The 21,494-nt window shown below is 51.4% G+C and overlaps 1 protein-coding gene across 1 annotated transcript; it reads right to left on the bottom strand.

The window, feature by feature from the left end:
- Nucleotides 1–5,305: 5,305 nt before the first annotated feature.
- Nucleotides 5,306–7,596, bottom strand: Gpr4 (G protein-coupled receptor 4). Its single transcript, XM_038339960.1, has one exon. It carries the CDS (start codon nucleotides 6,486–6,488, stop codon nucleotides 5,397–5,399), a length of 1,092 nt encoding a protein of 363 aa, XP_038195888.1. The 5' UTR covers nucleotides 6,489–7,596; the 3' UTR covers nucleotides 5,306–5,396.
- Between the last annotated feature and the right edge of the window lie 13,898 nt (nucleotides 7,597–21,494).

Genomic DNA, 21,494 nt, shown 5'->3' with positions numbered 1-21,494 from the left:
AGTCGGCGTCCCAGCCCCATAGGAGGCGCCTCGTTAAGTTCCAATTAAGTCTAATGAGTCCCGGGTACTGCTTCCTCCGCTGGTTAGGACGCTCACCGGGGAGCGAGGAGACTCACCGCGTAGTCACAAAGACCTGGCCGCTTTACTCACTCTCCTCTGAAGTTGGAGGAGTGACTCAAACCCCTCAGGAAATCAGTTCTATTTTTTAAATTATGTTTTTATAATTTTTTAAAAAGTTGGGTCTCAGGGGCTGTAGAGATGACTCAGTGGTCAAGAGCACTGACTGCTCCTCCAGAGGACCCAGGTTCAATTCCCAGCACCCACGATACAGCTCACACCTGTCTAACTCCAGATCCAGGGCTTCTGACACCCTCACACAGACACACATGCAGGCAAAACACCAATGAACATAAATATAAATTATTTTTTTTTAAAAAAGCTATGTCTAAGGTTATGCGTAGCCTAACTCCAAACTCACTGTATAGCCAAGGCTGCCCTTGGAACTCTTTGTTTTGTTTTGTTTTGTTTTTTGAGACAGGGCTTCTCTGTAGCATTGAAGCCTATTCTGGAACTAGCTCTTTTTTTTTATTATTTATACAGTGTTCTGTCTGCATGCCAGAAGAAGGAACCAGATCAAATTACAGATGGTTGTGAGCCACCATATGGTTGCTGGGAATTGAACTCAGGACCTCTGGAAGAGCAGCCAGTGCTCTTAACCTCTGAGCCGTGTCTCCAGCCCCCTGGAACTAGCTCTTGTAGTCCAGGCTGGTCTCGAACTCACTGAGATCCTGCTGCCTCTGCCTCCCAAGTGCTGGGATTATGGCCTTAGAACTGCTCATCTTCCTTTGTTTTGACTCTTCCTTTGTTTTCATAGTTGAAGATGGATCCTGAGACATTTCCCGTGCTAGGCCACTTGCTCCAACACTGAGGAGGTCTAGATCCTCACTAGAGGATTCTAGTCAAGGACTCTACCGCTGAGTCATACCTCGAACCTGTCACTGGGTGATTCTGAGCAAGGTGGGCTGTGTTCCCAGCTTGCTGTGTGAATCCTGAGTGTAAAGCACAAGAAGTGACATATGGAGGTGTTTGAATGCAAAGTCCCACAGACGCCCTCCCCACATGTGCACATTAGTCTCAGTCTCTAGTTCCAGCCGGGTGACACGGGGCTCCTCAGCCTGCAGTATTGGCTGCTGCCATTGGTTCTCAAGCAGCCCCGCTTCCTCCTGCGGAGGGTAAGTGTCCCCAGGGAGCTGGCTCAGGAAGGAACTTTAAGGACATGTCCCAGACTGTCCTCCCTTACCCAGCAGGGAGCAAAATCATATAAACAAAGTCAGGACTGAATTGAGAGAAATTCCTGGACGGTGGCGTGAGGATGGGTAGTTGGGGACCAGAAGGGACAGGAAGGCATAGGAGCAGAAGGGTGGTGGCTAGCAAAAGGGAAACACTGGGGACACATAGCCAGGGGACCCTGGCCTTCTCCCTTGGTGTCTTTGTTCAACTTCCTGCAGCGGAGGACCAAGGCTTTATCTATATTAATGGCAGCTGGGCCTGGTGTTACACTGTCATGGCAACACTTGGGAGGCTGAAGCAGGAGGATGGAATGTTCTAGGTCAGCCTGAGCGACTCAGTGAGTCCTGACTCAAAATGTACAAAAATAAATGCGATGTACGTCAAAGGGACTGGGTATAGCTGGATTTGGCAAAGTGCTTGTCTAGCTTTTGCAAGAAAGACCCTGGGTCTGATGCCCACTACAGAACGAAGGGGAGTGTACCAGCCAGGGCTCTCTAGAGTCACAGAATTTACGGAATGAATAGACAATGGGAATTTAAATGTATTGGAATGACTTACAGACTGCAGTCCAACAATGGCTAGTCATAAATGGAAAGTCTAAGAATCTAGTAGCTGCTCAGTCCCATGAGGCTGGGTGTCTCAGCTTCTCTGCGGGGACCCCAAAGGATGAATAGGTGGGCTGATGAGGCAGGGGCAAGCAGGCGGAAGACGAGCCCTTCCTTCCTCCATTGTCCTTATATCGGCTTCCAGGAGAATGTGTGGCCCGGATTAAAATTGTGTGTATTTGTGCATGCCTGAAGCGGGGATGTGCATATGAGTACAGTGCCCATGGAGGACAGAGAGGGCACTGGAGCCCTGGAGCTAGTATTTGAGGTGTTTGTGAGCTACCTGATGTGGAGCTGGGAATGGAATTGGGTTCCCCTGGGAGAGCAGTAAGTGCTTTTACCCACTGAGTCCTCTCAGAGCCCCCTCATCTCATTCCACAGACTCCCCAGCTGAAGCCCAGGCTTCCATGATAATCAGGGTAATAACACAGCTTCTTGAGTCTCAGCCCAGGGTCCTCTTTTTGTTTTCGTTTGATTTGGTTTTGTTTTTTCGACACAGGGTTTTTCTGTGTAGCCCTGGCTGTCCTAGAACTCACTGTGTGGGCCAGGCTGACCTCAAACTCAGAGATCTGGCTGCCTCCTGAAGGCTGGGATTAAAGGTGTCACCACCACCTCTTGGCTCAGGGCCATCTCCTAATCCCTGTTGCTGAAGGGCCTACTAAGGAGTCTAGGATCCCTGAGAAGGTTTTAGCAAACTTATTAATTTATATGTAATTCTTCTTTTCTAGCTGAGTCCTCAATTCAGAGCAGCTTCCAGAACAAAGTAGGTGTTCAGTACATTTTGTTTTGTCTTCTGCTTTTGAGAAGACAGTCTCTGCCAGGCAGTGGTGGCTCACCCGTTTAATCCCAGCACTCAGGAGTCAGAGGCAGGTGGATCTCTGTTTTGTTTGAGGCCAGCCTGGTCTACAGAATGAGTTCCAGAACAGACAGAGCTACACAGAGAAACCCTGTCTCAAAAAACAAAACAAAACAAAAAAAGAAGACAGTTTTGCTACATGGCTTAGTCTGGCCTTAAATTTGCAATCCTCTTGCACTGGTTTGGAGAGTCCTGGGATTACAGACCTGCACCACCATGCAGAGATAGCTCCATCTTCTCAGATTGGTGCCTTCTGAACCCCATCACTCCGCTCTACTAAGTGCTTTTGTATCCCCATCCCTCTCTTCAAGCCCCTCTTCTGTTCTCTGAAAGGGTTCTATGGGACTCTGAGATGAGGATGCGTGTTTGTGTGTGTGTGTGTGTGTGTGTGTGTGTGTGTGTGTGTGTGTGTGATATTCCCATCTTAGGGGCCTATTTCTACAATCATACAGAGAGACATCGCCTGGGGGCTAATCAGAGCTGGGCCCTTCCTTTCCCCCTCCTGCTTGGTGAAGGAACTGCCACAGCCATCTGGATGACCCATTAAGCCACAAAGAGGAAGGGACACCATAAGCTAAGTCAGGCAGTCCTGGCCACCCTGGGGCGTGGGAACAGACACAGATATGGGAGGAACAGGGAGCCCAGGGTGTCCCCAGCACTGACTCACCGTAAGACCCTCCTCCCTTTGCCTTGTAGCCTCTCGAGTGACTTTCTGGACCAGGGCCTGGGCTGGTTCCCAGAGGCCCTTTCCGCCAGGCCCCTTGGGCACCCTTTTCCCAGAATGGGCCAGGGGCTCAAGTTACATAATCCTTCAGACCTTTGTGTTTTTTCCACAAAGTCCTCCTTCAAAATAAATCCTAAAAACTGGTCCCAGTGGCGTGGTGGCCCACACTGTTTGATCCTGACCCTCACAAGACAGGCAGAGGAGGCCGGGTGGTGGTGGCGCACGCCTTTAATCCCAGCACTCGGGAGGCAGAGGCAGGAGGATCTCTGAGTTCGAGGCCAGCCTGGTCTACAAGAGCTAGTTCCAGGACAGGCTCTAGAAACTACAGGGAAACCCTGTCTCGAAAAACCAAAAAAAAAAAAAAAAAAAAAAAAAAAAAGACAGGCAGAGGGATCTCTGTAAGTACTAGGCCATTCTGCTCTACATAGCAAGTTCCAGGCCAGCCAGATCGACACAGTGAGAGCTGTCTAAAAAACAAAACAAACAAACCCAACCTGGACCTGGTGGTGAAGGCCCATTTAAGAAACTGAGGCATTCTAGAAACTACAGGGAAACCCTGTCTCGAAAAACCAAAAAAAAAAAAAAAGAAACTGAGGCAGGAGGATCATATGTTCAAGGCCTGGATGGGCTACAAAGAGAGCCCAGAACCTGCCTGGGCATCTTATCAAGACTAAGAGGGAAAAGGTGTGTGCGGCTCAGCTGAAGAGCACTCGATGGGAGGAGCCCTAGTACCAAAATAAATGAGGGGGAAAGGGGCCAGCAAGATGACTGAGCAGGTTAAGGCTGTTATCCAAGCCTGGTGACCCGAGTTTGAGTACCCGGCTTCCACATGGAAGGAGAGAACCAACACTCATAAGTTGTCCCCTGACTGCCACAGAATGATGCGGCAGAACCCCCACCCTGCAATAAATAAATAAATGTAAGTAAAGTTGTCTTGCTATGCTCACTTTGTCCTTGTCCTGAGCCTCCTCTCTAAGCCAGTCTGCCCGGATGGTCCTCATCTGCTTTTGACACCCCTTGTCTTGCAAGGTCCCAGACTAAGAGAATGCGGTTCAATCTCAGAAACTCTGCTCCACAGAAGTTCTCTCCTGTAAGACTAACACTTGAGAAGCTGAGAAAGGAGGACCATGAGCTCAAATCCAGACTGGGATAAAAAAAAAAAAACATACTCTTTCTCTAAAACACAAACAAGAATGAATTACTCTCACCAGCATGAATTCTAGGCAGGGGCTCTACCACTGAGCCACACCCCAGCCCCTCACTGGGGGATTCTAGGCAGGGGCTCTACCACTGAGCCACACCCCCAGCCCCTCACTGGGGGATTCTAGGCAGGGGCTCTACCACTGAGCCACACCCCAGCCCCTCACTGGGGGATTCTAGGCAGGGGCTCTACCACTGAGCCACACCCCCAGCCCCTCACTGGGGGATTCTAGGCAGGGGCTCTACCACCGAGTCACACCCCAGCCTCTCACTGGGGGATTCTAGCTAGACACTTGTGGCTAGACTACATTCCCAGGCTTTGTTGTGCTTAGTCTTTCAAGACAGGGGTCTCACTTTGTGTTCCAAGTACATCGTGAACTTCCTCCTTCCTCAGCCTACCAAGTAGCTGGGGTTACAAGTCTGTACCATCAGCCCAGGCTCTTCTGTCTTTGTCTATTAGAAACAGTTGGCTTAATTATCACCTCATCCTAAACTCTCATTGGCTGACTTCCCTTGTGGGAGCCCACTGATGACAGACTCCTGGCTGTGTCATTCCCCCATCAGGCCCTGCCAGTTAAAGTGAATCATTGGGGATCATGGTGGAAGATGACTGAGAAAGACACAAAAACCTCATTTTTTTTTCTTGTTTTAGGAAGATTCACACAGTCATATTTACATACATTTGCATACAGCAGAGAGGGGTGGGGCATGAGGATGGAGCTCACTGTGCTGGTGGCAGCAGCACTTTCAGCGGCACCTGGTCCCCTTGGGCAGTCGGAGGCACTGCCCAGACAGCTCCGGAGGCCTTGCCAGTGGTGCTCCTCTTGGAGGTCAAGGGTGTCTCCAGGGTGAGGGAAGCGTTGGCCATCTCCTGGGGCTTGTCGCTGGCCAGGAAACGCAGGAGGTTGTGCAGGGCCTTGGCCACGTCACTGCGGGCTCCCTCATTGACCAGGCAGTAGAGGATGGGGTCGGCCACGCAATTGAGGCTGGTGAAGGCCAGGGAGCTGTGGTAGGCGGAAAAGACTCGCTCCTCGAAGCCACAGTCCCAGGGCCGACCCAGGTAGACAGCGCTTCGAGACAGCAGGAGGGCATGGTAGGGTGCAAAGCACACCAACACGATGGCGATGAGGCTCAGAGCCAGACGCTTGATCTTGACCTTCTCCTGGCGCTCCGTGGACACACTGCTCTGCACGGCCCGCAGGATGCCGCGGTAGCACAGCAACATGAGTGCCCAGGGGAAAAGAAAGCCCACGAAGACACGGTACAGATTCATCCAGGCCACCCAGCTCTCCATGGGGAACTTCTCGAAGCAGAAGGTGTGGTTGTAGCGATCTCGAAAGAGCTCGTCGTGGAAGAGCGGTGCAGAGTTGGCGCCCAGCTCGGTGGCCCAAACCACGGAGCTCACAGCCACCGCTGTCTTGACCCGGCGCAAACGCGCAAAGCGCAGCGGATGGGCCACGGCCAGGTAGCGGTCCACAGAGATGCAGCACAGGAAGGCAATGCTGATGTAGATGTTGCTGTAGAAGATGAAGCCGAAGAGCTTGCAGGAGCCGGGGCCATGAATCCAGTTGTCGTGGTGGAGGAAGTAGTCCACCCACAACGGCAGCGTGCAGATGTATAGCAGGTCTGCGATGCTCAGGTTCATCAGGTACACGCCCAGCTCATTGCGCTGGCGCACCTGGCGGTAGGCCGCCCACAGAGCCAGGCAGTTGGTGGGCAACCCCACCCCGATGACAAAGATGTAGAGGGATGGCGGGAAGAGGTGGTCCACTCGAGAGTCCACGTGGCAGCCCTCCCACGTGCGGTTGCCCATCCTGGGCGCTGGGGCTTCCTAGGCTCTTCCCCTGGCCCGCTGGGGCTACAGGGCCACGGGGGGCGGGAGGCCATCGGTCCCCCTGAGCCCCCTCTTTGGAGGCTCAGGGGAACATCATAGGAGATGGTTCAGGAGGACAGAGTTCCAGGTTTGTTTTGTGGAAGGCTAAGGAAAAGGACGACTGGAGAGGACAGGATCAAGGTTGGACAAGAAGTGGCTCTAATGCCAATGGGCGTGTCTGTGCAAGCAATCAGATATAAAGATGGGAGCGCAGGAAAAAAACAGATGAAGGCGGTGTTTACGGAGGAGTTGAAGACACTACAGGTACCAGGCTCACTGAGGTCTTAGGGAGTAAGCATGGGCACGATTAAGTACCAATGGGGTGGAATTTTCTAGAAGACTCAGGAAATAACACAGGAGAGCATTAAGTTGGGAAGATGCAGCTTGGAGTAGTACTGCATCTGCTAGGACGCCAGCAGGAAGCAGAGAACTATGTAAAGTCACCACAGTGTCTGGGATGGACAAAGAGGAAGGACTTGCTAAGGCTGGGGACTGTGGGCAGGGATGCTGGAAACAGGAAGATGAGTAAGCTGTGGAGCACAGGAGGACTGTGGGTAGAAGAACTCCGAAGAGGGCACCGGGAAACTCAGAGTTGCTGCTGGAGGAGTTCAAGGGGTGGAGATGAAGTTGTCCCATTCACGACCACACGGAGAGCTGAGCTGGGTGGGACTGTGGGGAGAGGAGAAAACAGTGGGGAAGCAGGCTTGTTCGTCCATACTGGCCTCCCCCATGTCTTCCCACTATCCCTGTGGAAGAGAAAGGGGAACGCCCCAACAAAAACTGCTGGAGTACCACCCTAAGGAATAGATTCCTAAGAGCATGGGACTGAGGGGCGGGTCAGACAATAGTAAGGCTTCCCAAATACATATTAAAGACCTAACATGCTGAGCATATTGTCGCGTGCCTTAGATCCCAGCAGACAGAAGGTAGAGGCAGGAGGGTCAGGAGTTCAGTTATGCTCCTCCCCACATTCATTTGAAGCCATGAAACTCAGAACGAGCAGTGGAGGGTGAGGTGTGTGGAGATGGCTCAGTGGGTAAAGGTCGCTGCCAAACCATGCAACCTGAGTTTGAGTCCAGGCACTCACAATGTGGAAGAAAGGAACCGATTCTGCAGGTTGTTCTTTGAAGCCCACATATGTAGCATAGCAAACACACAGACACGGGGTGGGGGTGGGGGTATAGAAGGAGGGAGAGTGAGAGCAGACGGGGGGGGGGGGAGGAGGGAGGGAGGAGGGAGGGAGGGAGGAGGAAGGGAGGGAGGAGAGAACTTGACAAATTGAAGCTAAACAGGTGCCTTCCAGACCTGTCCAAGGTCCTGATGCTCACAAGGTGGGACACTCAGTTCTTTTCCCAGCCTGCCTTTCAGTTTCTAGAGTCCCCTGGACACAAAGGGGCCCTGGAGTTGACAGTGGGACAGAGCAGGGGCTGTAGACTCTGGAAAGGTTGGGATCAGGAAACCAGAAGCCTGGGGTTAACGTCAGCAGGGGCCCTCACAGCTCTCTCCTTTCCCATTGTCCCAGTGAGGACCTTGGATCCATCCACTATCTTCCGTTTTTTTTTCTTTCTGGGATGCTCTACAAGTTTAGAGCAGAGAACATTCATGCACCAAGCCCCTGATGGTCTGTACATTAGTTTTTTTTCTGTCTGTCTGTCTCTCTCTCTCTCTCTCTCTCTCTCTCTCTCTTTCTCTCTCTCTCCCTCTCTCTCTCAGGTTTTTTGTGACAGGGTTTCTCTACAACTTTGGAGTCTGTCCTGGAACTTGCTCTGTAGCCCAGGCTGGCCTCAAACTCACAGAAGTCCGCCTGCCTCTGTCTCCTGAGTGCTGGGATTAAATGCCACCACTGCCCGGGTCTGAGTCTCCTGCAGCCCAGGCTGGCCTTGAACTTGCTAGTCACTGGGGATGACCTTGAATGCCTCGATCCTCTTGCCTCCTTCTCCAGGGTGTTCAGCACCCAGGAGTGCACCGCCGTGCTCGGTTTACACAGACCTGGGACTGCTAGCCTGGCCTCGGCAATCCTACGTAGGCACTTTACCAACCAGGCTATTGCCTCTACCCATCTGTCATCTGGCTTGTTGGAATGTTTGAAATTGGGTCTTACTGTTTAGCCCAGGCTGGCCTGAGACTTGTGAGCCTCCTGGCTTCTGCCACGTGAGTGCTGGGACTAGAGGCGAGCACCACCTGGCCCAGCTTTAAAAGCATTTTTAAACTCGTGGGGTAGAGACAGGCAGATCTCTGAGTTTGAGCTCAGCTTGGTCACAGAGTGAGTTCCAGGACAGCCAGGGCTATACAGAGAAACCCTATCATGAAGAAAAAGGAGAGAAAGCCATTAAAATGAGATCATACATGAAAATCCGATCTAAGACAGTGAAAGGAGCAAGTTCATGTGGTCAGGGTGGAATAATGTGGAGGCTGGAAAGTCACATCTGGAAAATTCTGAGGACACACTTGAAAACAATCATTTGAGGGGCCAGTGTGATGGCTTCTGTCAGGGAAGGCGCTGGCGACCAAGTCTGACAACCTTAGCTTTATCCCCACAGCCACGTGGTAAAAAGAATGAACCGGGTTTCAGAATTTCTTCTCCACACATTCTCCTCAGCACATAACACCTGTCTCCTGCCCACTAAAGAGGTGAGGAGGAGCGGGGAGGGGAGGACAGAGAGAGAGAAAGAGAGAGAGAGAGAGAGAGAGAGAGAGAGAGAGAGAGAGAGAGAGGAGAGAAGTTGGTTAAATCTACTGGACAAAGGAGGATACTGTAGTCCACTGAGGACAAGGAATGAGCCTGGAGTCACACAGCAAATCCCCAGAAGTCTGCATCTTTCTTTTTCCCAAGGAAAGTCTGTCCTGCTTTACCTCCAGATGGACCCTGATCCGTGCCTGACTCTCTAAACTCTTGCTGGCTCTATGCTGCCCTAGCTGCACAGGAGCCTGGGACAGCATCTGTCCTGCCACAGTTCACTTCCCAAGGTGGCCAGGAAAGTGTTGCTAAGGGAATCTTCTCTTGTTCTTTTCTTCATGAACCTCCAAAGGCTTCCAAGAGGCTGGGGGAGTATCTCAGTGATTGATAGAGCCACTGCCTAGAATCCCCCAGTGAGGGGCTGGGGCATGGCTCAGTGGTAGAGCCCCTGCCTAGAATCCCAGTGAAAGGCTGAGGGCGTGGCTCAGTGGTCGAGCATTGATTGGTATGTGCCCGGTCCTAGGTTCTACCTGCCATATAAATGAATGGACTTAAGAGAAAAATAGAAACTCCTGGTGCTTGGTACAGGTAAAGAAGGAGACTTTTCCCGGCTAGCCTGAGCTGCCTTACCTGCTTCTCCCTTCAGCATTCTCCAAGCCAATTAACTTCCTTCATCACGGATATCTCCACACTCTCTTCCTGACTGGCCTAGGACTTCTTCACCCCTTCACGAGTCTCCACCATCCTCACATCCATCTATCCCTTCACAGCACTTGTATCTGGCTGCTTGTCTGTCTAAGAACTTCTTGGGGGACAGGGACCTTGAGTGTCATGTGGCCTTGCATGCAGTTGTGCTCAATAAGCACCTGGGTACAGAAGTCATTCCAGAAGCCGGGAGAGGACATGCCACCCTGGCCATCCCTTCTCCCACCATGGCTCTCCCTCTCCTCCTTCTACACTGCACCCCAGGCATCGACAAGTCCTGGGGAGACCCATGGGGAAGAAGTTGCATGCTGGGAGATTAAAGGGCAGGACCCATCTGCTTCCTAATTGACTTGAAAAGGTCAGGCTGTGTCCTGATCCCTAAAGCCAGCCCCCTGTGGGGGTCCCTAGACATCTACCATCCCCGGCCCAGAGCTAGAAACTTCTGGGCCCTTTGGAAATGGAATGGGAAGGGCTGGTTCCTGGGTAAACAAACGGGAACCAGCCCAGTCCACTGTCAATCAAAACCTCCCACCCAGGCCAAGTCGTTACTGTTGTTTTGGTTTTTTTCCTCATTTCTTTATTAAAAATTTCCATCTCCTCCCCTTCTCCTCCCCTCCCCTCCACTCATACCCCCACTCCCTCCCTCTCCAGGCCAAAGAGCCATCAGGGTTCCCTTCACTATGTTAAATCCAAGGTCCTCCCAACTGCCCCCAGGTCCAGGAAGGTGAGCAACCAAATTGTTTTGTTTTTTGAAGACAGGGTTTCTCTGTGTAGCCCTAACTGTCCTGGAACTCACTCTGTAGACCAGGCTGGCCTCAGACTCAGAGATCTGCCTGCCACTACCTTCTGAGTGCTGGGATTAAAGGCATTCACCACCACCATCCTGCCCCAAGCCAAGTCTTATCACTAAACCTGCTCTGCCTCTGCCTCCTCTGTCCCCTCTTTCTGTTTTCTCTCTCTCTCTCTCTCTCTCTCTCTCTCTCTCTCTCTCTCTCTCTCTCTCTCTCTCTCTCTCTCTCTCTCTCTCTCCCTCTCTCTCCCTCTCTCTCTCTCATCTTCCTCTCCTTCTTCCTTTCCCTCTCTCCATCTCTCTTTTCATCTCCCTCTCCCCCCTCTCCCTTTCTTCTCTCTCCCCCTCCCTATCTGTTTTCATCTCTCCCTCTCCTCTCTCTCTTGCCTTTTCTCTCCATCTCTCTTTTCATCTTTCCCTTCTTCCTCTTGTGACATCAAGGGGATCCTTTGCCTCTAGAAGTCCTAATTTCTGCAGAAGTCGGGTACAGTCTTTATCCTAACCACATCACACAAGGACATCTTTGAAAAAATAAATTATTGTCAGTAAAACGTGCAGTATTTGGGACTGGGGATATAGTGCAATTTTAGAACGCTTGCCCAGAGTCTCACAGTGGATGCTGCGGTGTGGCTCAACAGCACAGTGTTTCTCTAGCATGCATGAGGTCCTGAGTTCAATCCCCATGACCCCCCAAAAGAAAGAGGTCTAGGCATATAGCTCAGCTGATGAGATATTTGCCTAGCATGCATAGAGCCCTGGGATGAATCCTGGCATAAATGAGACCCTGTCTCAAGAGATAAAGAGAAAGAAAGTAGTGGACTAGGGATGTGACTCAGAGTGCAAGGTGATACCTGTGTGCAGATTCTCAGCACCCACATAAAAAGCCCTTGGAGAGCTGCATGTCCCCTGAACACCACCCCCCCCACATGGCCCCAGGTCCCTGCTGAGACTGGAACGGGTACAGAGCAGCAAACATTCCTGGCAGGCAACGGAAATGAACTTCCCATTGCCAATTTCCTCTCAGGGAACAGAGTCTGGTATCCACCCTGTCCTCAGCCTACCTGAGTCATAGGGAAGCTAGGCATTGGGCAGGCAGGTACAGACAGACAGACAGACAGCCTGACCTTTCTTCTTCCCTGCCCGACATCTGACCACCGTAACCCACCCCACCCCAAGTCATCACAGAACCTCGATTCTTAGAAGTCCACGGTACAGGCTGAAGTGGTGAGCAGGGACAGGATGAGGAAACTGAGTTCCAGCTGTTTTTCCTTTGAGCTAAAAGGTGTTTCCCTCTCTATTTCTTTCCTCTCATTCCCATTCTCCTGTCTTTCTAGGGGCTTCAGACCCCTTTGGAAATCTGTCAAAAATGAGAATTTAGGTTTTTTGCTGTTGCTGTTGTTATTTATTTACTTTAATCTTATTTTTGAGACAGGGTTTCTCTGTAGCCCTGGCTGTCCTGGAACTCACTCTGTAAACCAGGCTGGCCTCAAACTCAGATCTACCTGTTTCTGCCTCCTGAGGGCTGGGATTAAAGGCGTACACCACCACACCAAATAGGGACCTTTATAAAAATGACTGTGGAGGCTGGGGAGATGGCTAGTGGGTAAGACCATTCATTGTGAAAGCAAGAGGACCTGAGTTCAAATCCACAGCACCCACTAAAACCCCTGAATGCCCTGTGTGCCTGTGACTGCAGACTTGAATAGTGGCAGGTAGGTGCTAGGGGCTGGCTGGCTCGACAGTCTAGTGCAAACAGTTAGCATTGGGTTCAGACCTCAAAACTGAGTGTGGGTGTGGGTGAAGACACCAGTATCCTCTGCACACACACACACACACACACACACACACACACCGACCCACCATGGCTGGAGTGGCCCTTCACCTTGCACACACACACTGACCTACCATGGCTGGAGTGGCCCTTCACCTTGCACACACACACACACACACACACACACACCGACCCACCATGGCTGGAGTGGCCCTTCACCTTGCACACACACACTGACCTACCATGGCTGGAGTGGCCCTTCACCTTGCACACACACACACACACACACTGACCCACTGTGACTGGAGTGACCCCTTCACCTCTTGCCTAGCCCCAGTTGGAATCAATGCTATCTTAACCTTAGTGAGTCTTTGTTGGGGAGGTGCATGTCCAAATATTACAGTCCCCTCCCCAAGCTCAGGTTCCTGCAGGAAGGATAAGTTCAAGTGTGACACAATATTTGTGGGGGATAGGAAAGGCTAGCTTGAACCCCCAAGCCCCTGCAGACCTCAGCTACTAAAATCAGAAAAAATCCCTGGTCTCACAAGACACCCCTGCCCCCCAATCCAGCAAGATTCAAAGACATGGAGGGTTGAAAACCCAAGAGAAAGAAATGATAGGAGCCTCCCCATCACCACCCCTTAGCCCACCCACCACTTTTATTTCCAAAGCCACTGGGCTGTCTCCCCCTCTTTCCCTCCACCGTAGGTTCCCAATCTCCCCCATTCTGGAGGCCCCAGGGGACCAGCCAGCTCCGGTCTGCTCATTAAAGCTGAAATATGATCAGCGTGTCTCGCTGCCCACCTGGTGCCTTGGCAGCAGGCGGAAACCGTGACGGGGGTGCAGTCAGGCCTCTCCATGTCCTGGCGGGGCCTCAGTTTCCCCATTTCTATTAAGGAGCGTTTCTCTCCCATCCCTACCCTGGCTGCTACGCCCACACCAACCAGCAGGGATGTGGAACTGTTAGAACTACCCTGCTGACATTCTAGAATCCAAAGTTTCTCAAGTCCCGAGGTTTTTATGGCCAGCCCTGTTTGGGGTCGAATGTTCTAACATTCTAGAGCCTTGGTTCTTTGCTTTCTGTTATTATTATCCTCGCTCTGTCAGCACGCACCCTTGTCAGTTTCCAATATTCCAGGCGTCTCCCGGCCCAAGATTCTGAAGTTCTATTGTTAGAACCCTCTATGATTTCAAAAAAAAATTAAAAAAATAAAACACACGCTATGACTTTCATAATCTATTATTAAACTCTGGGTGATTTTTATCTTTTTTTCCAGCAAATGAATACACATTTCCCTTTGCACTCTTTGCAGAAATGGGAACGCGGTGTAAATAGGTGAACCCCACTTCCTCTTTTCTCCCTGTTTCTGCTCTGACTTAAAAAAAGTGAATTCTGAGATCGGCCAGCTGAAGGTTCACAGAGGCCAGGCGTGAGGTCAGGATGGCTGACCTCCATCTTCAACTGCCCTCCCCCCCACGATATTCTCCCACCTCAGGGAGGGAGTCTAGGAAGCCATGCTGTTTCTGACCCCTTGCTCACGGCCTGGCCTCGTCCCTCCCTTTTCGCACCAGCTGAGTTATTATTTGTCTAGACACAAACCAAATTATAGGCCCTGTCCTGGTTGAACCATGAGTGGGCTTGGAGAGGGGGGTGTCAGGAGACAGGGGTGGAGTTAATCCCCTCGGTTTCTCTCTTTACCCCGAAACTCCTCCCCCAAGCCCAGCAGGCCACCTCTGGCCCTTTCCCCTTTCCGCCTGCCAGCCCTCAGAAATACCTTTTTTGCTCTGCCGCAAACTCTCCCTTTTAACCACCAACCACGCAGACCCCAATCTGGCATCGCTCCCTACTCACTTAGTGGAGGACCTCATTGCCCCAATTAATCCGACTTAGCGGTAGCCCGAGAATCCAGGTATCCAGATATGGCCAAGGGAACCAAGGTCTCCGGCTATGGGCTACTGCTGGACAAGAGTCCCGACCCCCGGGGCTGGCAATAACTCACTTCTGCTCTAGGTCCTCAGTTTCCCTGCTTGTAAAATGGAAGGGCATGGCCTACATGGTTCCTACAGGTCTTTTGTAGCACTCAGCCGTGAATACCATGAACCAGTAAGTTGTGCTTGTCTCAAAGGGTCTCAGCATCCTAGGTCCCACCATTCAAAGACTGGAAGGCAGGGTGTCATTCGGCACAGACTGGACTCAGACCAAGGTTCCTCCACCCCAGCCTGGGTTACATGTGCCACTACAAGATTTTTTTTTTTTTTTTTTTGAGACAAGGTGTCATGTAGCCTGGTAGCCTGGAATTCTTATCCTCCTGTCTCTAGCTTCCACGTGCTAGGGTAACGGGAAGGTGCCACACTCCAGGCCCCAGGGCTCCTGGGTGGTGTGAGTTTGGGAACCCTTTGTCCACCTGTCTCACCTATGGATTCCCAGGAGGATCCCAGTGGTGCCCAAACCTGAAGACAAGTCCAGCCTCAGAGACAGGGATGGTAGGGAGCCCTTTAGGTAGGTTGGTGGGGTGCAGCTCATTAGGGGCTCTAGAAAGACTGCAGGGGTGTTCACCATCTTTTACACCAGTGCTTCCAATGCACATCCAACTTGTCACACACACACACACACACACACACACACACACACCAAAGAGTTTGGATCCTTCCCTTTCCCTAGTTGAGGGGTGGGGTACATAGTTCAGTCCCAGGGAAGGGGAGTGAGGCAAAGCAGCAGTAAGGGGTTAACAGAGACCCAGCCAAATCCTGGAAGGGAGGAAGTAGCGGAGGAAGTCTACCCCCCCCCCCCAGTCAGGAATTCCTGAAACAGGAGGGTGGGGTAGGTGTGACCTCAGAAACCAAGGGGTGACTACAAAGAGGGCACTGGGGTCATGGTGTCACTCAGAGTCCATTTGCTTGGATTGCAATCCCACTGACCCCTACCCCAATCCTAAACGGCCTCACTACCTGAAGGAAATAAGTTCCGCGATGTTGTAGGATTCAGGGAGAGACGATAGATAGACCAGGGAGGCTGGAGCCGCCAAAGGAGCGTGAGAGCACCAGCGAGCAACAAGATCAGAGAGCCCGATAGGGAACGGGGTCTCACAGAAATGCGGTGGATAAAGAGCTGGGGACGTGCGGAGAGAAGGAGGGGTCCCACATAAACGAGGGTGCGAAGGCCAGGGTTGGTGCAGAAGGTACCCAGAAGCAGGCAGGGAGACCCTAAGGAAGTAGAGCCCCCTGGATTGTTGCTGAAGAACACCTACCTACAGCCTCAACATTTAGGGGGCTGAGGCAGGAGGATGGCCAGTTCAAGGTAAACCTGTTAGCCTGGGGTTGTCCCACAAATGCCAGCGGGTGGAACGGGTGTGGTGATCCCCACACATATAATCCCCGTTTACTCTGGGAAGCTGAAGCAGAAGGATTGCAGTGAGCTTGTGGTCAAGGTGGGCAAGAAAATAAACTCCGAGCTAGAATTGTTTGGTGATCTCTTGTGTGTGTGTGTGTGTGTGTGTGTGTGTGTGTGTGTGAGAGAGAGAGAGAGAGAGAGAGAGAGAGAGAGAGAGAGAGAGAGAGAGAGAGGAGGAGGGAGGAGGAGGAGAGGAAGGAGATGTAGGAAAGATAAGGTCTGCGGAGCCGAGTGGCGGGGAGGGGACCGTACGGGGAGACTGAGGCATCGGAACGGCCACCCAGAAGTCTTGAACCTGGGAAGGGGAAGAATAGGAATGGAGGGGCAGCACCCACCTGTGCGACGGCTTGGCTGGGCAACTGGCGTCCGCAACCCGGTCCGGTCTCTGCGCAGAGCGCGGGACTCGGCGGGCGCCCCCGCGGGGCAGGAGACAGCGACAACCCCTGGCCCCGGGCTGGAGTCCGGAGCCCAGGCCCCGCCCCAGCCGGGCCCGCCCCCCGTTAACCCCTCCTCTGCCGTTCCCCTGCACCCCACCGAGCTCCCCCCACCCTCATAAAGAACTCAACCCTGGCAATCTCACCTGCTGCTTCAAGGTTGCATCCCATTAACCCTCTCTCCAGCTCCACACTTCCAATGTAAACCTGCTTCTGGGAAGGGAAGCTTGGTTTGGGACCCTCCTTTCTGACATTCCTGTCTTTGGAGAGTCCCCTCCTTGCCGGCCTCAGTTAATAACCTTCTCTGTGTCCCCCTAAGGGACTGAGGACAAAGAGGTCTGTTTAGGGAGCAGTGAGCTGTCTCAGCAGATAGAGGCAATTGGAGCTAACTCTGAACTCAGTTCCCTAGACCCAAATGAGGGAGGAATGGCTTCTGCAAGCTGTCCTCTGACCTCCACACTGGCACGGGTCAAGCCGCCTCAGATAAAGAAAAGTTAAAATGCAAAAGCTTAAATGGCAATCTATTAAGTGTCCACCTCAGATATCAGGGCCACAAATGGAAGGAGCCTTGGGGAGGGGGTGTGGGGGTGTGGGTTAGATCATAGGCCTGGCCTCAATTTCCTCCACTGCCCCGCAGGTCACAACACAGAGAATATAAGGTCAAATCTGTACGAAGGTGTCATTCTGGGCGAGTGGGGCGTGCCTGTAATCCCCCAGTCCTAGAGAGGCTGAGGCAGGAGGATAGTTGAGAGTTTGAGGCCAAATAATGAGATTGTATATTTAAAATGTTTCTTCTGGGCTGTCCAGGGTACCCCAGCCTGTGCTCTAGAAGCTCAATGTCCTCCACAGTTCACCTCAGCCTCTCTCTTGGCTGAGACTGCACTTTATGGTCTACTTTGCACTTCTCAGCCTGGCTGGGAAGAGGCAGGCTGCTCTTGTGTTGGGGTGGATGGCTGCCATGTGTCTGTTGCCTAGAACTGAACTCCCCATTATTTTCAGGGAGTGTGTAAGTGCTCCAAAAAATTGCCTTGCCCCCTTTTATCATGGTCATCACTTCCTGCACAGATCAGTTCTGAGAGTTTATTATAGACGCAAGGACTTCTGGTCCACCTGGCATACAGCCCTCTAAAAAACAGTAGTAATGTTTACCAATTCTAATTTACATATTTTATCTTGAGTGCTATAGAAGATGGGACCAATGGCCTTAGGCACGCCAGGTAGGGGCTCTGTCACTGAGCCTCCCTCCCAGTCCCACACTGGGGGATTCTAGGCAGGGGCTCTACCACTGAGCCACACCCCAGCCCCTCACTGGGGGATTCTAGGCAGTGGCTCTACCACTGAGCCACACTCCAGCCCCTCACTGGGGGATTCTAGGCAGGGGCCTGTAGAAGTCAGAAGAGGGCTTGGATCTCCTGGAACTAGAGTTACAGACAATTGTGAGCAGCAGTATAGGTGTTGGAAACTGAACCTGTGTCCTCTGGAAGTGCAGCCTGTAATAGTGGCATTTCATTTGTCTTTTAATAAATAAAGCTTTCCTGGGGATCTGGAAAATAAAAAAAAAGCCACACTAGCCAGCCTTTCAGACCAGGCAGCAAGGACGACATACACTTTAATCCCAGTAACCACACTATCTTCCCATAGGAACCAGGCAGTAGTGGTGCACACCCTTAATCCCAGAACTAGAGAGGAATACAAGATGGGCAGAGACAGCTCTCAGACACAGTCTCATTCTGAGGATTCCTGGAAGCAGGATCACTATTTTCCGACTGAGGTTGAGGTAGGAGCCAGTGGCTGGCTGCTTTGCTTTTCTGACCTTCAGGTTGAACCCCAATATCTGTCTTTGAGTTTTTATTAATCGTGCTTCAACAGCCAGTGCTCTTAACCGCTGGGCCATCTCTCCAGTCCCACACCGGGGCCCCATGCTTGCTTAGCAACGCTTGACTGACAGCCATCTCCTCGATAGCCTCTTCATCGCCACAGTGGCTTTTCTCCCATTCTGCAATTTCATACAAATCAAATAACTTGAAATAAAAAGGGGGGCTGTTGTGCTACTGCCATGTGGCCTTGGGCAGGTGACCTCATCTCTCTGAACCCTATCATTCCCTTCTTTCAGGAACTTGAAGGAAGTAGGAAATAGAGGGCTAATCACCAAGCAGAGACCTCGCTCACAATACTGGCGAGTTAAAAGAACAGGTCCAAGCAAGAGTCATGGCTACCCTATATATAAACCCTAAGAGACGAGACGTGGTTTCACCCAGCCCAGGCCGGCCTCGAACTTCACATGCAGCTGCAGATCTTCTTCCTGCCTCCACCCCAGAGACCTGGGACGTACAAGTGTGAGCCGCCATTGTCTGCTTCTAAAGAGCAATTCAGAGTGCCCCCTGGTGGGGGTAGGGACCCTCCTCTTCTGGCGCACCCTAAGTTTGTCGCAAATCATCAGTCCAACTCGTGGCAGGCAAAACACAACTCTTCTCTGAGCTTCGCTGGGAGCATTTACAGGACAGTTTCCAGAAAGACAGCTAGAAATTGGAGAGGACCTGCGGCAAGCCTTTGGGGTGCAAACCGCAGAATGGAAACTTTCTCTCCCCCTACTCTTGGACTGGGAGGCAAAAGACAGTCACTGGATAGAGGCCATGCACAAGGCAGTCTCTCACGACCCAGCTCAGGGAGATGAACGCCAAGAATGACTCTGAAGGGATGCGTGGAGAATCACCAGCAATTTTCCAACTGCCTTTTCAAGGCACAGCTTCACATGCAGATCCAAAGATGACCACAAGGGGTCGACAAAGCATCAAGAGCCCCCAAGGAGAAGCGGTTGTTAGCAGGTATCAACCTTCCCAGAACTACTAGGAGTAGGGGAGTCAACCTGTGTGTGGGGGGGGGGGGAGGGCAGGACCAGACGGCAGGACGACTGCGAGAGGAAAGAAGGGTTTGACCCAAGAACGCCAGAAAACAGGCCTTTAAAAGCCTAGAAGCTTACTGGGCAGTGGTGGCTCACACGTTTAATCCCTGGCACTCCTGAGCCAGAGGCTGGCAGATTCTCCAAGTTCCAGGCCAGCCTGGTCTACAGAGCTAGTTCCAGGACTGACAGGGCCACACAGAGATTCTGTCTTGAAAAACCAAAATAAATAAATACAATTTAAAAAAGGAAGGAAAAAGAAAAGAAGTTCAGGTTTGCCCCTACCCTGGGATTTCAGCCTTCACCTCCAGCTCTTCATACGGGTGCCCGGGATCTGAACTTTGGGACCTCATGCTTGCGTGGTGTTGCTAAAACCCCTTCCTGGGAGAAGACATAAGCAGGTTTACCTCTCCTCCCAAGGCCCCAAGACAAACCGAGGCACATTCTACCAAAGTTCCTAATGGGGAACCAGTGAGATTTGCAGGTTAGAGGTCATAATGGGTGTGGGTGCTCCACAGGCTACACCAGCAAGTGTTTACCCTGTAGGGATGAGGGCTCTCCTGCAGATGGAGACTCCCTCTGTAGCCTCTTCTGCCCCCACTTGCGGTTAGGATGGAGTTGTTGCATGTAACAACAGGTAGGGAGTGGCTGGGTACTGGGGGAGGGCCACGGTCCCTGTATGAGGGATTAAGCAGTCTAAAAAGCCCAGCAGGGATGAGCTTTTGCAATGGGGACATAAGTGAACTCCCCAAGACTGCTGTTGCCCTGCTCAGAGGATCATCGGGACCTTCAGGGAGCACGTTACAGACCGAGCCATCTCCCCAGGCCCTGCCCAGAGTCTGAACTCAATAGACACACTCAACTCTTCAAACACACGCTCACTGTCATTCAGTGCCCAGGTTTCTGCGTCTACATCAGCACTGGGAAATGAGACAGTAAAAGTGACGGGCAATCTCGTCCCTTCCCACCCAGGCTTCAAAGTCAGTGAAAGAGACACAGATCTGCCCCGAGTCCTCAAGGCCCATGACAGGAGCCAGCAGGTGACTGTTGGAACCCCAAGAAGGTGTTATCTGAGTTTATTGGGAGGGGACAACACGTGTCCGAGCTTCCACTGGGACGTTTCCTTCTTCATCTTTCTGTGTTAAGGTCGTCTGTCACCCCTTTCTGTGAGTCCTTCGCGTCACCTTCTCTCTAGTCAGAGTCAGCATCTTCTGAGACAGGTTTGCCTTTCCGCTCAAACCTTCCTTCCCATGAGGTAGTGCTGAGGTTGTCTTGGTTACCAGTGTATCCAAAGCCATGTGCTCACACACATATATACTCATGTATACATACACACATATACATTCACACACACAAATACACTCACGCACACACATGTGCTCACATACATATGTATGCACTCAATTACACAATACACATATATACGCTCATGAGCTCACACACATGTATACATATATACATATGCATTCATGCACAGACACACTACTCATGCAAAGCATATACATATTTGCTCATACACACATATACTCATGCACACACATATACACATGCGCTCATACACATACATATCCACACACACACACACACACACACACACACACCACACATATATATATATACTCATGCACACACACACCATTTATAAATGCTGCTTATGGAATTCATTTACTTGTTTGATTAATGTAAGGAGCATTTTATTCTTGACCAGCCTTTGACTGGGCGATGCTCTCAGACTAGTTGGGTATATTTCTCTACTGCTCCCAGACATGGTGGTGTATACTTACAATCCCAGCATTTGGGAATCAGAAGCAGATCTCTGTGAGTTCGAGGCAGGCCTGGATTACATAGGAAGTTCCAAGCCAGCCAGAGCTACACAGGGAGACTCTGTCTTAGAGAAAAGGTTTAAGGGGCTGGAGAGATGGCTCAGGGTTAAGAGCACTCTGACTGTTCTTCCAGAGGTCTTGAGTTCAATTCTCAGCAAGCACATGATAGTTCATATACCAGATCTGTAATGAGATCTGGTGCCCTCTTCTGGCTTGCAGCATACATGCAGATGGAGTACTGTATATATAAATAATAAATAAACCTAAAAACTTTTTAAAAGAGGAGGCCTTCGTAAGCCATCATTTTATGATAACCAGTATCCATCCCTCCCTCCCAAGAGATCACCTCGTTGTTGAGATTTGGAAAGAAATACAGACTGACTTCCTTCCTTCCATCTTTCCTTCCTTTTCTTCTCCTTCTCTCCCTCCCCCCTCTTCTTTCCCCCCTCTCCTTCT

Source organism: Arvicola amphibius, chromosome 8 (assembly GCF_903992535.2).
Source record: "Arvicola amphibius chromosome 8, mArvAmp1.2, whole genome shotgun sequence".
Classification (NCBI taxonomy): Eukaryota; Metazoa; Chordata; class Mammalia; order Rodentia; family Cricetidae; genus Arvicola; species Arvicola amphibius.
The sequence above is the reverse complement of the archived record's forward strand: the minus strand, read 5'-3'. Positions and strand labels throughout refer to the sequence as shown.

Coding starts and splice junctions, on each gene's coding strand:
- Gpr4 (XM_038339960.1), bottom strand. CDS start 6,488: ATGGGCAACCGCACGTGGGAGGGCTGCCACGTGGACTCTCGAGTGGAC.